The sequence below is a fragment of the Berghia stephanieae genome, chromosome 5 (genome assembly GCF_034508935.2).
Source record: "Berghia stephanieae isolate SIO BIC M18660-M18661 chromosome 5, UCSD_Bste_1.3, whole genome shotgun sequence".
NCBI classification, from domain to species: Eukaryota; Metazoa; Mollusca; class Gastropoda; order Nudibranchia; family Aeolidiidae; genus Berghia; species Berghia stephanieae.
In genome coordinates, this window is record NC_088364.1 from 27,697,648 (window position 1) to 27,714,695 (window position 17,048).

The 17,048-nt window shown below is 36.0% G+C and overlaps 1 protein-coding gene across 1 annotated transcript in view; it reads left to right on the forward strand.

The window, feature by feature from the left end:
* Positions 1-12,699, forward strand: part of LOC144972685 (neuronal acetylcholine receptor subunit alpha-7-like) — a 218,229-nt gene extending 205,530 nt beyond the window's left edge. The window contains exons 10-13 of the mRNA XM_078914199.1: positions 6,182-6,300; positions 8,948-9,121; positions 10,323-10,472; positions 11,140-12,699. Coding sequence (XP_078770325.1) covers positions 6,182-6,300; positions 8,948-9,121; positions 10,323-10,472; positions 11,140-11,364 — 668 coding nt within the window. The 3' untranslated portion in view covers positions 11,365-12,699. The remainder of the gene's footprint in view (positions 1-6,181; positions 6,301-8,947; positions 9,122-10,322; positions 10,473-11,139) is intronic.
* The last annotated feature ends 4,349 nt before the right edge of the window (positions 12,700-17,048 follow it).

Consider the following 17,048-nt stretch of genomic DNA (forward strand, 5'->3'; position numbering starts at 1 on the left):
ATGGAAACTTAATGATATTATGATAAATAAAACCCGATTCGAACACAATTCTTAGGGAAAGAAGCGGGTTGGTGCAAATATTTCCTTGAGCAAACTATAATCCACACTTTGTAGCACAATGTTGTTGACGTCTAGATCATTTAGAAAAATCCTGAAAAGGCATTTTAACATCATTTTTTTGCCAATCCTTTTTTCCACGTCGGTATAAACAACCAAGTCAAAATATCATTTGTTTTAAATTATTTAAGACAAAAATTACTTCTAGAATTAAAAAAAAAGTTTAAACAGAAGAATGAAAATAGTTTTGAAAAGGTCAGCTTTCACTGGGGTCGACGACAAGCATCAGTTGAATTTTCGCAGCAATTGATCTTTGACAGTAGCGGTATTAACCGCCACATTTTGGAAAGGCACGTATTTTAAAATTTGACCAGAAAACTCGTCTTCAAATAGCGATCGATTCAAATGACCCTCATCTTGGCAAACCCCTCAAACCTGGGACTTTAATGAATATCTGGCAAGATCCTAGAGAGAGAGAGAGAGAGAGAGAGAGAGAGAGAGAGAGAGAGTAAATAACTAGGAGTAAAATATTTGTTCAATGTCATAGTTATCATATAACGTTATAACAAGTGTAACTTAATGACAAATTGCCATATTTATGGACAATAAAGGTCTATTAATATTATTATTATTATTATTATTATTATTATTATTATTATTATTATTATTATTATTATTATTATTATTATTATTATTATTATTATTATTATTATTATTATTATTATTATGTAAATCGATCGATTTTTGAAAGACGAGTTTTCTGGCCAAAGTTTTAAAAATTGTTTGAATTTTCTTTCGAGTACGACAGAATAGGATATGATAGGGGCCTATTGTCATCCTACCAATCATCGGATGTTCATTTGGATGAAAGACTAGACCGAGACTGGACCGACTAGATAATGTGTGTGTAAAGTAGTGCGGGGCGGTCCTTGGCAAGCTTAAGGACCACGGTCCTACGGTCCTTGGGAAATGAAGACCGCAAGGACCGGTCCTAGGACCGGTCCTTTTCGACATTGAACATTCCTGAGAGACTGTTGGAAATTCGAACCGGTTTGACCTTTGAGACCGTGGGATCGTTCATTCTTGAACCGTTAAAGACCGCTACACGATGAAAACCGTGGTCTACAGGAGTAAAACACACGGAGTAGTCACACTCATTTCAAATTGTAACCTAATTAGAGAAGAGGGGTGATGCCTTCTTTATTTGCTCACCGTACTTCATTGTTACTTCGATAATTTAATAAAATTTGAAATTTATCCCCATTAACGGAGATAATGGCATCGCCCAAGGCGTTGATCGAGTTGTTCGTGGCGTTGATACACACACGCAACTCCTACCCCCCCCTCCCCCCCCCCCCACACACACACATTAGAGGGCAGCGAGCATTGAAGAGTAAGAGAGAGACGTGAAGTTATAATAAGAGGGGGTGGATGAGGTAATAAGAGGGGTCGATGGTGACTTTTCGCCAGATCTAACAAACTCAGCTACCCATTCATTGCTGAGTAGACAGGGATTCAGAAAAAAATCGACTGCACCCGGGATCGATCTCTGGCCCTTTGCGTATAAAGAGAGTGCTCTATCAACTAAGCTATCGGGGTCCCCAAATATTCTATTGGACTTTTTTAAAATTCAGACGTTATAACTGGGTTTTTTGTAAGGAAGAAACTAATGAAACTCATATTATTTGATTAGTAAAAACACCAAACGAAATTTTAATATTATTGTATTATTTTAAATGACAACACTGCGATAGAAAGGAGTGGTGACAAGAGATGGACAAAAGAAAACAAAAAATCGGATTTGCTACTTGCTAGGTTCGACACACACACACACAAACACACACATCTTTAGTAGTCACATACATTTCAAACAATAACCCATTAGAGAAGAGGGGTCATGCCTTCACCATAGATCATTGTGATTGCGATCATTATGGTGTAGTAAATTTTGAAATTTACCCCGTATAATGGAATCGTCCAAGGCGTGCGCCTCCTGTTCCCCCCATCTCACACACGAAAGGGCGGTTTGCGGAGTGGAGGTTGGTGGTCGTCTGCCTGTATGGTCGTCTGTGTCGTTTAGTGTATGGCAAAGGGGGGTGGGTGCGATTAATTAAGTGGGATGGGTGGTGATTGGTGGAAGATAGGCAACCGAAGCAACGAATCGCTGGGGAAGTAGTAGGCTATGGCGCGAGACCGTAGGACCGTGGTCCTTGCAAGGACCGCCCCGCACTAGTTGAAAGGTGATAAGAAGTGAGGACCGCCGCCGGTCTTCCCCTATGGGACCGGTCTTCGGTTCACAGCTAAAAGACCGTGGGACCGCGGTCCAGACCGGTCTTCAGTGCGGCACTAGTGTAAAGTGTTTTACTTGTGGAAACAGCGCAGCTATTAGAGTTTCTCATACACAGTCACCTACCCTGTAAATGCTCACTTGACTTGTTATGAAGGAGACAGCATTTGCTTTGCCACCCGTGGTATTTTCTGGTCTTTTATTTGGATGCTTACTATACACTATTCCTGCCCATTGCCCTTTTCCTAATCATGGGGTGTTCAACTTTATCAATATTCTTTTTTACAAGGGAAAATGAGTATACTAAGAGCCTCGTGACTCATTATGTCCGATAACTCTTGCTTTGATTTGATATTATCTCAGTATCAAAGAAAAGATGAAGAGTAGCTAGCCAGAACGGTCCGTCAATTGATACAATATACAGTATATTGCTATTTTTCTCCGTTGGAACGCCAGGCACGTTTCGTTCAGACTCGCGTTGACTTTCAAATATTATAATGTATTATATGAGTGAATTCTCATTCGTATTTATACATACGGAAGCGTTTCAAAGTGAATTCAAAACATTTTTAATATATTACGAATCATACACAATATTTTTGTCTGCTTTCAAAATTGTCTCTCTCAAATCCAATAATTTCCGAAGACAATTTTGTATTTTTTGATTATTTTTTTTGTTGCTTTAGTTAAACGTATTTTCATCTGAAAGCATATGAAAAACAATCAAACAAAATGCAATCCCTCAATCTAAAAATTTGCAACAATATCGTCTGTGTTCAAGGAACGCACTAACAATAAATAAAGCCAAAAATGTAATAGGTATTTATGAACATTTAGAGTTCGAGTAATCAAGGGTAAATAACGCTTATTTGTTAACTGTTCTAAATCCTGTATAACAATCTATCATACTTCTTACAGACGTTACAACAACAAAAATGATCAATGTTGTTTTTTTTAATACTCCAACTCCTGACAAGCACAGAACGGTTTTTTATCATCATCAGATATACAGTCAACAAGATACTATATTCAATCGTATTTCACACCACACCACAAACTATTACTTGGGACATAAAAGACTATTTTGGTCACGTACCAACCTTGGGGAAGCCTTTGTCATTTGGGATATATACCTTAGCCTAATTTCCCTTTCTTAGTCCTTCACTTGACCAACGTCAGCCGTCTATCCTTTACGTCAGAATTAGAACCAAGTGTGGTGCAGAATACATTATGGTGTCACGTTTTGTCTTCATACCTTTTTTTTCGAATACGTTTTTTGTTTTGATTTTGAAGATAATATAGTTGAATCTAAAGATATATTTATTCAGAAATATTCCTTCTACCTGGACTAAATAGTTTAATTTAAAATTAAGAAACTATAAGATAAGATAAGATGAGATATACTTTATTGATTCTTGAATGGAAATTATAATTTTGTATCACAACACAATTCGGTAATATATAAAAGAAATATCAAATGTAAATAAATTAAATAAAACTTGGCAAAGAATATTAAAAGTCTTAAAATGTACAGTGGAACAACAAGCGGATATACTATGGTGACTATGATTATACTAGGGAGCAGGCACCGGTGTAAGATAAAGAACTTAACAATTGCGTATGAAAGGTGCCAGACAACAAACAATCAGTCTACCTCGACTGGGGATCGAACCTTAACCTTCTGATTATCGGTCAGATGTGCTACCATTACACCACAGAGGTTCCCAATAGTTGGGATTATTTTAATACCTATATTCTTCACAAAGGTACGCGTTTTACACTGTGAGCCCTCGCTTGCATCACACAACACATACATTGAACACGAGAGGACGAGGATGAAGATTTGAGTTGCTCCATTTTGAGTTTTGAATATATCAAATTAAGGGGGGGGGGGGGGGGGGGGGGGGGGGGGAAGCGACACTAAAGGGTCATTTTTTTATTAGATGAAATATCCTAAACTTCTATCCACAGTTATAATGTACTTGTTTGGGAAGGATGATTGCATATATTTTTTTTTCGAAAAAAGTTGCCCGTTGCTATGGAAACGACGCCATATTGGAAATAAACAACAAATCTTAAAAAGTCAAAGGCTTTTTTGTTTATCAACCGATTGTCACAATAATAGTAGAAAGTTTGAAGAAGATTGGTTGAAAACTGAGGAAGGAGATAGGTTTTTAGTGACGAAAATTTCAGTTTTGAGAAAAACGCATTTAAAAGTCAAAGTAAACGAGTTTAGGGAGAAACTCTCCTCTCACTCTCTGATTGGATTGTGACCACATGACATTATTAAGACCAAAGTGATTGATTGTTGAAGATAGAGGAGAGTTTTTACTTTTAAGTGATATGTTTTTGCCTTTACTTTGTTATAAAGACTATTTGATATTCTTTCATGAAATCAGTCCACTGAAACTAAAAATGGGCAGGATTTAAACATACTATGGGTCACAACATACATTTTTTTGAGTCGAAAAAAACTGAAGATGAAATTCTCATGCAATTTTTATGCAGAAAAATGGTCACATGACAACATCCCACCAAAATCTAATTTTAGCAAACTTGGTCAAAATTCATCATTTTTAATGTCGCTTCCCCCCCCCCCCCCCCCCCCCCCCCCCCCCCCCCCCCCCCCCGTCCCTTAAGAGACTAGGGAGCAGGCACCGGTGTAAGATAAAGATCTGAACAAGTGTGTATGAAAGGTGCCAGACATAGCAAGAAAGAAAAATACCAGAAAAAAGAAACCATCCCAAAAATTCAGTCTACCTCGTCTTGGGATTGAATTTAACTTGAGCTTTATTGAGAGCAATATCCAAACTACTAGCAACACTAAACACGGTTTTTTAAAACCACTAAGGGACGCAATTATAATTTTGTTAACTGTGACAATGTAATTTCCTGCCAGGCTATCATTGACAACCGAGTGTGGTGAGAGAATTCGAACAGCCGCGCACCGCAGGACTCGAACCAGGGGCCTATTGACCCGAAGGCGAGAGTAGTACCAGACAACAACAAATACGAACGATATTTTGTTTAGTTGTCAGTGCACCAGAGATAATAATTTGATTATCGGAATACGTTTAGTAAAATGATATGATACTCGCTTTCGTATCGGAAGGTCTTGGGTTCGATTCTCGCTCGGCGCATAGTTGAGTCCTTGTAAAAGGCTCTTTACTCACAATCTCTCATCGTACTCAGGTGTAAAATGATTACCTGACCGTTAACGGCGTTGTCTCTGTTCGGAAAAAAAAGCAAGCAATTGCTATGGTCCGTTTCACGCCAAAAGAAACCGGAATAAACTCCGCTCCATTGGTCTAATGGCTCTGAAGGACTAATTTTTATTTTTAAATGCCGTCATTAGGAGAATGACACATTTGAGAGCAGACAGTGTGTGTAAGATAACATCTGAAAACGTGTATATCAAATTGCCAGACAAAGAAGGGAGAAAAATACAAGAAAAAAGATAAACACCCCAAAAATCGATGGCTGATTTTTGGATTTTTTTTTCTTTTATGTTTTTTTTTCTTGTATTTTTCTCTCTGTTTTGACTCGCACTGTTTCGTACACAATTTTTAAAAATCGTCATTAGAGGAGTAGATTTTGTTTCTTTACCTTTACAAGACTTAAATTTGATCACTCTGACCAGTTTTTACTTAAACTCAATGTTATCTATCTAGTTCATTCCGACAGTAAAACCAGATTGATGCGGCAGTCCACGTATTTCAAAAGCTTGAAAGCATTGCTGCATTCACCTTAATAGTAGTCGAACACGTTTGTTTGTTTTTCTTCCAAGAGGATTAATCGTAGCATTTTACAAAATGATATTTCTCCAATGTTTACCAGGTACATACTTCTGTATGAACATGATCATGATTACCATGTCCGAAGTCCTGGCATGCGTCATCGCCAATATGCACTTCCGGGGTGTGCGGATCAATAGGGTACCAAAATTCCTTCGTGTGGTAAGTAATCCAATTCTTCTTCTTCTTCTTCTTCTTCTTCTTCTTCTTCTTCTTCTTCTTCTTCTTCTTCTTCTTCTTCTTCTTCTTCTTCTTCTTCTTCTTCTTCTTCTTCTTCCTCTCCTTCTACTACTACTACTACTACTACTACTACTACTACTACTCCTACTACTACTACTTTTTCTTTTCCTCCTCCTCTTCTTTACTCCCCTCCTCCTCCTTCTCCTCCTCATCCTTCTCTTCCTCTCTCCTCCTCCTCCTCTCCCTCCTCCTCATCTTCTTCTTTACTCTCCCCCTCCTCCTCCTCTTCTTTACTTTCTTCCTCCTCCTCCTCCTCCTCCTCCTCCTCCTCCTCCTCCTCCTCCTCCTCCTCCTCCTCCTCCTCGTCCTATTCTCCTGTAATCAAGAAGTGATATTACTACCAACATTGTGACCTGTAAATCTCGTGTTCAGGTTCCTGTATGGGTGTTGATAAGACCAGCCCTTGAAAATGTTATTTACATACTTTTATTTTTCTCCATACTCGCTTAAGTTTATTCAAACTTGTGCCAAACGACTTTACAAGTTAGGACATAATGGCTTCGTTGCAACATAATAATGTTCTAATGCTCTTCGTGTTCGTGCGTTAACAAATAATACAAATTAAATCCTCGCAAGGGAGTTTAGCTTAACCTCGTGAAAAACACTGTGCTTTTAAAGGGGGAAGGTTATGTCAACATTCCGTATCCTTAAGTATCAGAAAAACAATATTTGTCAGAGTTAATGTCATGGAGATGTTGGTAATGGAATGGATTAAAATGTGGTGCGAAGTCCTCAGGGAAATGTAGAATGATTCCACGCCACACACACAAAAAAAACTCTGTCAAAACTAGTTGTGTTGAAGATGGGGACACTTTTAAAATGTTGAATCATAAACACGAGAAAAGGCCAGAAACCCGATTCTTTTGAAATACATTGACGGCATTAAAAGTCACAGCTTTGTTGTAATTTATATGCCACATTTGCAACATTGTGTTATCTAGTCTATATGTTGCGTCAAAGCTATAAAAGTGCTAAAACTAGAGGTTGCGTCAAAACCATAACAGTGCTTAAAGTAGAGGATCAATTTAATATATCCGTATAAATGCTAAATGTCTTCATATGTATATCTTATTATCGTAGAAAATGTAATCCATAATAATATACACATTTTGAAGTGTTTTAGGACCCACAAGTAAAATCCTTGTGTCAATAGCTTTAGGTACTTGATTTAATATCTAGCAAATTCTTATACCAAAATATAGTTTACACTTGATGAGAAAAATTTGCTTAAGAGAGTGATACAGTTACCTTGATATTTAAACAGTAAGTTCCAAACACTCTTCTAACGATTTTTATCTAATACGAAAGTAATTTACATATAGATAAAAATGTAGTTTAATAGGCTCATGGACCGACGTTTATCCCGGATTCCATAGTGTTAATTAGAAAATAACAATTGCTTGCTACCCTTTGGATAGGACGCTGGTCTATCACAAAGTACTTTTGCCAGATCTAACAGACCCAGATATCAATCACTACTGGGTGGACAAGGGGGGTCAGAGAAAAATCTCGACTACACACGGGATCGATCTCGGTCCCTTTGATTGTGAAACGAGTGCTCTACCAACTAAGCTATCGGGACCGCAATATATATATATATATATATATATATATATAGAATACAGATTATTTACTGTAGAATAAAACATTAAATGTAACAATCAATCAAACATGTATTCATATTAACGAGATAGAGGGCATTGAACGGTATGAATATCAACAAGACTTAGGTTTGATGCTTGATATGGGAGTGTTTCTTTTTTAGCCAAAGTGAAAAATACTTCGACAGTATTGCAACATAGGCACGTAAGGCTGTGTTGTACCACTGAATCTGAATAGAATATCCCTCTTATGACCTCTGTTCCATTTCATATCAAAATGTATTCTTTTTTTTTTACTATGATTGATTCACGAAACTAATGATTTCACATTAAAATTATAATTTTGACCAGGATATCCCAACGCGTCAAAATATATATTTCAGTTAAGTTATATAGGTAATGTGATACTAATCTGCTAGGAGCTGGGGACTTTAAAAAGTAATAAACAAAAATGAATACATTAGCTTCACTTCAAAAAAGAACAAAAACAAACAAACAAACAAACAAACAAACAAGCAAACAACTACGGAACATTTTTGTTGTTGGCTGAAGAATGGTTTTGATCTCGAAACGATTCATTTTTGGTATTTTGTTCTTTTTTAAAAAAAGCTGCTATATTCATATTCGTTTATTACTCTTTATATAGGTAATTTATTGGAGTTAAATTTATTTGCAATAGTATGGTTATGCTGATTTTGTTAATCAGTAATAACGTTTTAATTTGTACCACAAAGGGATACGTAAAATAAACTTTGAAACTCATATCTTTTTAGTAAAACTGGATGCATGCAGGAAAAAACAAAATTTCGGACTGCTATGGAGAGTCGAGGTCGACTGATTTTTTTGGGATAGTTTTTTTCTTCTATTTTTCTTTCTTGGTTTGTCTGGCACCTTTCATACACACTTGTTCAGATCTTAATCATAACTTTTGTGCAACATTATCTAAAGAGATGTTTGTGTTCAAACAGATAATGATTGACTATATGGCCCAAATACTCTGCCTGTACGATAACATCGTGGAGAAGGATCGGGTGAGTCCCCCACCAGGCACTGTAGTTCCACCGAAAAAGAGATGGAATGCTGGAAGGGTGGGTGGTGACAACAGACCACAATACCCTTATACTGATTTGTCATTTGCTCAGGTAAGCATGGGCTTTGATATGTCATTACAACATTAGCATTGGTTTTGACACGTCTACATCATCATCAGTATCATCATCACCATCATCTTCATCATCATCATCATCATCATCATCATCATCATCATCATCATTATCATCATTGCCACAAGCACCACTACCACCACCATTATCATCATCGTCATTCTCATCATCATCATTATCATCATCATGATGATGATCATCGTCATCGTAATATCAATTTCTACCCCCTTCTCTAAATTGTAACCCATAGCGATATCAAGTTTTCACCAAAGATTGGTGAGGTCATATTGTCAACTCACTTATTAAAAAAAGCAAGGTAGACATACAAACACTATCATTAAAATGAGTTAAAAATCTGTTCCAGATTCTCTTGGAAATAAATTGACAATGCCGCTAATAAATATATTACGTAGCTTTGTTTTCTTTTAATTTGTTTATATTTGATTTTTGTTTGACGGACAAACTCAATTGGCATTGACTAAAGCTTTTTGAAACAGTTTGTAATAGTGAGGACGTTTGATTTTGATCAATTCCAATTTATATTCTTTAGACTAAGAGAAATACCTTTGGATCAAACCTTTTAAAAATGTTTGGGTTCCGCAGTTATGATATCGATGCTTTGCACTTAGCCAAAAATCTCACAACAATCCGCCAGCCGGAAATAACGTACCAACCCACACATCTATGTGTAACCTTGAACGTTTTTAGTCTGATTAAGTTAAGCGAGAATTAATTATAAAAACGGCTGGCATTTTAAAGATATCGATAATTATATTGACCCGAGGCCGAAAGACAGTCTACCAGATAGTTCCTCTTGATCAATTTGTTACCGATTTCGGTTAAATACACTATGACTCTTTTTTTTTTTCATTTCTAAGAACATTTGTAAATACAAAAAGCTAAAATTGAAGCGAAGGAAGCGTTATAATATTAGCTCAATGCACACTAGATACATACCTTTTTTAAACAAAAGAAAAGATTATTGCAAAATATATGGAGAGAATTTCGGTGGAATGTGTGTATTGGTTCATGCGCAGGCGGCGCCACTTTGGTTCTGCTAAATCCAGAATCTTTCACACAAAAATTACTAATATTTAGTTTACACATTGTTTCATTTTCATTTTGTTTGTGGTTTCATTTTACTAGTATTGAATTCTTAACTATAATATGGTCTTTGTAGGTTCGACTGATGGATAATGGTGTTGAAAACAAGAGATATGATAACTCTGATGGGCAGGGAATGGACACCAGGAACGGTGCAGGCAACGGTGGATTTCAGTTCCCACCAATCGGAGATGAATATTTGGCTCACAGTCAGGCCAATGCTCAGGTGATTTGCTGATGTTGTTTTATTATGGTGATGGTGATGATGATGATGACGATGCTGGTGATGATGATGATGGTGATGATGATGATGATGATGATTATGATGATGTTGATGATGATAATGATGATGATGATGTGGTGGTGGTGGTAGTGGTGGTGGTTGTGGTGGTGGCAAAGGATGCGGTGACAGCTGGATCCCAGGTTAGCTCTGTCATCGCGATATTTTTATTCTCTGTTTTTATCTGGCACTTCTCCACGCCCTATATTTCTCATTACAATTGTGGTTGTAGGAATGTCGATGATGGTATAGATGATTTCTTTTAAACTTGATCAATTGTACTGCCTAATTATCGGTAAACGTACTCAAAGCGCATCACGCCCTGTCCAAAGTCAATACTAATGATTAACATGTAAGTTGCAACATGACGCCTATAAGGCGATATTACAGTTCTTTTTCGATATAGACAACACGGCTAACGTCGAGGTACTCGTGCTACATCTGAGTACGGAGGAATGTGAATAAAAAACATTTCCCAGGGACTCAGTGCCGCTCCTTATTTTTCACAAATCAATTACTCTCTGACATAGTACCTTTTGTGACGGTGTGTCACAAATGTATTTTGTCAGAGTTCAACACAATAGCTTACCAAATGTTTTCTCTATTGTTCCAGGTTCTAGAGGAAATCAGGTGCATTCGTGACATTATGGAACGAGCAAAAGAGAAAAGAGCAAAATTGGAAGAAAAAGAACGAATGGCTCGGGAGTGGAGGACAGTGGCCATTGTTATTGACCGCATTATTTTTATTGTCTACGTCTGCATCAATATCATTGGGTTACTTACCATATTTTTCATCCACATCAACAGAAAACCAAACTTGTCATATGGAATGAATTAATGAATTATTCCAGCTCTCGTGAGTCTCGAAATGACGTTACCAAGGAAAGTCATAACATGGTTTTTATTGTCACAGATAACTTAAAAATAAAGTGAAATGATTCAAAAGAATTCATGTTACATCAAGCTGTGGTTTATGATTTCTTTCGTCGAAATTCATGGGTCTACGGGTAGATTTGGAGTAAAGACTTTTAGAGGACTTTGAGCAAAAATTTATGTCATAAACTATTTATGCAATCATACTATATAATATTAAGGGAAGAAAATTGATACTCGTGATAAAATCCAATTAACGTCTGAAAAATCACCCGAATACCGATATTGAAAATTTGACAAAGACTATTATGGCCAAGAAATGGAACGAATAATATACAGAGTATAAATTTAATTCCCAAATCAAAGCATCATTAGCCAAACGTAGAAATCAATTCTATGAGGTCAATAATATCCGTTTTACACACAATTGAGAAGTTATCGTGATATCGACTACTTGAAAACTATTCAAATTATGCTATTCTGTTAGATGTGTACTTCAAAGAATCAGCACTGGAGTGATACTTCAATTCATGACACTATTACAACTTCTATACTCAAGTCCTTATCACATAATACAAATTTATGATAAATCCATATTTAAAGTTGAATGAAATCGTTGAGTTCAATGATGTGACTAAAACGAGTCTTAAGTCTTAAGATCTTAAGAGTATTGGATGACTATGACCAAGATGTGAGGCTTTTATTATAAATTGAAACGAGTTTCATTTGACATTTTGCTTGAAGTGACATTGAAGTGACATAATTATTTACGTTCTAAATTATTCAATAAACCTTAGATAGGTTAAAGTAAGCTCTATATTTATTTCAATATCCATCCTTTTTGTGCTCGCTTTTAGAAAAGTGTTGGGCTGGCTTTAAAAACAACTTAATCTGATTCTGTGTGTAATCCGGTGTGCTTCTCGAAGTCGGTGATAACTCTCTAACCTTACCCGGGAAAAAGTGTTTTCATACATTCGTGCAATTCCCTTGGCTGTGGATCAAATGACAATGAGCACCGGGTAAAAGACTTAATACTCACGCAAGTTAAAACTTGTACTGACTACCTCTACATCAATTACGTGATTTCTTAAGCATAGGACAGATGACCACAGAGTCTCACATGGAGAACGACATGAATATTGGTATGTTCCACGGACACAACAAGCCCAGCTTTACGCCATTTATTCTACAAAAGCACTTCAAGAACAATGGAAGAAACAAGAGAACATGTTTTTGTTAACTCTACTTAATTTCTACATTTATTAAAAGTAAGATGCCATAAGATTCCCTTCTCTAACCCGCTATCCTCGATCTTCGTAAAAATATTACAATCTCTCAACTTCCTTTTACAGCTTTCTACCCCATACTCATAATCTCTCGGTTTTTAAAAATAAATAATAGGACAAGAGGTAGCAATCCCTCGACTTAGACTGATTACAAATATGTTTATCATTCATTTCCGTGAAGAAAATGCAATGCCGACCTCTTCGGTTGACTGGTTTTTCTTTCCTTTGTTTTTATTTTTTGTTGTTGTTGTTGTTGAGGAAACTGGATTTTTTAACTTTCAGGAATCCTTCCCTATTGACCATTTCAATTCTCGCCGGACGAGCACTAGTATCTCTACTCCTTTTAAACTATTAAGTCTTTATTCTATTTAGATTCTTGGTTCCCTATTCTATGCAAGGAAGACTATCGGTGTGAGAACAATAAATTATGATTACCAATATGGTACACTTATGTTTATTCTATCAGGTAACATTTGCATGTATTATGATGTATATCTACACCTATTCATTGAATGCATTGTGTACTTAGTTATGAGTGTTTTGATGTTTCCAGATAAATATTTCTCACTATTCTTACTCGAGTCATTCGCAAAGTTTACATATATGTGTTTATTCTTACTATACGGCGATCGTGATAATGATAAAATGAACGAAAAATGTTGTTCTTTTTGTAATCGTCGTTATCATAATTGACTTTATTTTGTTTCCTGTGTCACCATTTCTTGTCTCACGTGATTTGTATATTGACAGGTATTGCTTACAAAGAATGGTATTTCATTTATTCCTGAAACATACAAACATTAAAACTTCTGTAATATGTATGTGTCTTGAGCCGACTGTGATTGACAAGAATATTTACAAACATCCTTGTAATACACTATAAGGTTTTTATTAAATAAGAATCATACATCTAAGTTTTATTAGATTATTTGTTACGTATTTTTAAGTTCCACACCATTTCATTCCATGGATCCTCGGGTACTCAGTCATGTAATTCGACACATGGTTAAACTGAGCTCACTTTGTCACGTACGACTCATTTCCGCTCACCGTGAATTAGAAACTGGCAGAAAGTACTTTAGGATAAGCCAGCATTCCAAACTAAATCAGTAACCGTTTGTTCCAATCTGTAAACCTTGAATTCAAGGGCCCTTCCTTAATTTTTTTTATTTGACAGAGCTTTAGGAATTTAAAAAATGGTTTAATGATTAAAGATTTGTTGTAAACTTTACAGATGAACATTACTCGTCTTTATCTAAACTGATTGTCGACGCTTTGGCAAAATTTGGCTAAATCGCATTGTAAATTGTTGGCCTCAATAAACAATTTTTCAGTTCAAGAAGGACTCATTAACGGTTGAATCATGATTGAAACATGCTTGTCGGTTTAGATGACAACCTACCTCAGAATTCATACATGTCTGGAATAGTTAGCACCCGACTTATTTTGTTTGTTTGTTGTTGTTGTTTTTTGTTTTGTTTTTTTTTTTTTTTTTTTTTTTTGTTAATTTGATTTTTCTTTTGTTTTTATGACGTTTACTGCTCTTGCGACAATGTTAAGTCATTTCAGAGCCAATGAAAAGAATGATAATAGAGTGGTTTAGGCATAGATCAAGCTAAAAGCACCTGAGAAACATTAAGACGAGTGAGAACAAGTTCGACAGAGCTCAGAAACAGATCCAAGAGCAATTCATCTTGAAGATAGTCTGAAATCTTCTTGTCACTCTAACTTCCACTATTCTACGGGATCTCTGCCCAAAGAATGTAAACAAAAGCCATGGTTTACATAGGACCTAGAAATGACAAAATGTATAATGAAGAGGTGATTTTCAAGGAATTACCGAAATTTTTTCAACTCAGCTCTTTTTTATTGTTTTTAGCCATCCAATTAATGACTAGTTATCCCTAAATTGTATTAATCCGGCGTTATACGTAAAATGTTAAACATAGTTTTGTGTGTTGGTCCGTTATATCCGGCTAGCGGAATGTTATAAGTTTTTTGGCTAAACGCAAAGCATCAATAAATCATCTCCTGCAAAGGATACTGATATAATTAAGTCAGGACAAATCACCAAAATGGCTGTCTAAAAACAATAACAAAGAGCTGAGAGACGTCAATTCCGTTCCTTCTATAGAGAAGTTGTTGAATGATACAAGCGACTGATAGTTGACTTTAGAGGGCTCGACTCTTTACACATTTTATTACGTTAAAGTGAAAATCTTAAAAGGTCGAATTCCCTAATTTAACCATCGCAAAGATTTATGTAATTTTGAGCATTCTCTACCACAGGGAAATTGCATTGACAAGCGATGAAATTGATTTAGTGAGAAAAGGAAAGTTTCAGTCATTCTATTTTTAAAATTCATTTTAACAGAAGTGCTTTGCCGTATATTGACAAAACGCCTTTATCCATTTTAGCAATAGTTTTCTTTACTTCATATTTATGGATTAAAACGATCTTCAATTTGTCAAGATTTCTTTCACCCAAAACCTCTTCATGGAAGAAATTTTAACAAATTTGAGGCCATTTTATTCAATAGAAATAGCTTGTAGTAAAAGTTTTCCACACCAAAATGTAACAAGACTGTGACAGTGAATGTGGCCGTACTCTTAAAAAAAAACAACAAAAAACAACACATTAAAAAAATTTTGGGCAGAAAACTCGTCCTTCAAATATCGATCGATTAAGATGACCTTCATGTTGTCAAAATCTCTCAAACCTTGAAGTCCCAGGTTTGAGAGTTATTGACAGGATTGGGGACATTTTATGTTTTAGGTACGAGTCCTCTGGCTAACTATATTTTTAATGTTTGGTTTTTTTTTGTATTTATTTTATAATACGGCATTATTCTAGTACTAGGTCGTACTGAACCCAAGAACGTTGAATCAAATCAAAGTTATTGCACACACACACACATACACACACACACACACAAACACACATTCACACACACGTACGTACGAGTACACCATGCTATGTTGTGAAATGTCATTTTGATATCCCGATCCGTTATTATTGTTCCTCCATCAATGTCAATATGTCATCCATCGCCTCAAACAAGTGTACTGTCTATCTAGTCAATGATGTGCTGCAATCGAGGTGCCCATATTTGCAGGTCTGATAACCGACCGCAATTATGGGTCTGATTTAACATTGTTGTAATGGAGATTATTTTGCGTTGGTTTAAGAGTATTTCCATAACAAGAAGGAGTCCATAACCATTTGGGTTATCAGACCTGCAAATAAGAACACGTCGGCTGCAATGTATTGCACATTTATGTGATAAATAGGATTAATGTGTTGATAATAATATGCATCAAATATATGGAAAATAAAAATCTATACTTATGAAGCGCATTTCCACGAATTCAACATGCACAAGCGCTTTCAGTTATTCATTTATTCCTCCAGCATACCATATGGAGCCATATTTCTGTTTCATACAGTTTAAGCCTCGTCACTTCCAATTGCCAGGTACTCATTCACATTTGAGTCAAGTGATGCTATCTGTGTAAAATGCATTAACCAATTCATAAGACTGGGACCAATCTTTTAAAATCATCACTTCACTCATTCGACTATTCGGCCACGCTTTACATCTCTTGACTTTTTGGGATAAGACTGTAATGACCCTTCCATAGACGCAACACATTACAGAAGATTAAATAAATTACTTTAAAAAAACAACTAAAATGTTCGATCTCTAAACTTTTAAAACTTTCAATTCTCTATCCATCATCTTTATCACCCTAACCGGATTGAGGCGATGAGTTTCATGTGTCACTGTTATATTCATTATTATCATCATAGTATTTTGATCAAATTATGATATTATTGTGACTCATTCATCTTAAAGTGGACTCCCCTGACCCGTCAATGTCGGGAAATGTCCATTGAACCAAGTTCTAACTACGTGTACTTACTCAGTGATCATTAGCTTTATGTTGTCATGCTTATCTCGTTGACTTGTACGTGGTGAACCAGATAAATTATTTAATTTACGCCAGAATATTGAACATAAAAGGATTTATTCAGCCCCTTAAATAAAATAATTCTGCCTTGGTGAATAAGTAAATCAAAATCCCTTTATTCATCAAATAGGGGAAATTTATCTTTAGGGTCTAATCCAAGGGAAGACAGAAGTAACTCGGCGGTCAGCCGTAGTGCAGCGCCGCTAACTGAGCTAAGGCGAGTATACGAACTCGGTACCTTCCGGGCACGAAGCAAAGATCGTACCACTGAGCCACGCTGCCCCGTAATATATCTAATTAAACGATTATTCAGATTAGCAATCCTCTGAAGATTTTTTTCTATAGAATCCATCTCTAGTGAGGACAGTATCTGACCCAGATGTCAGTCACA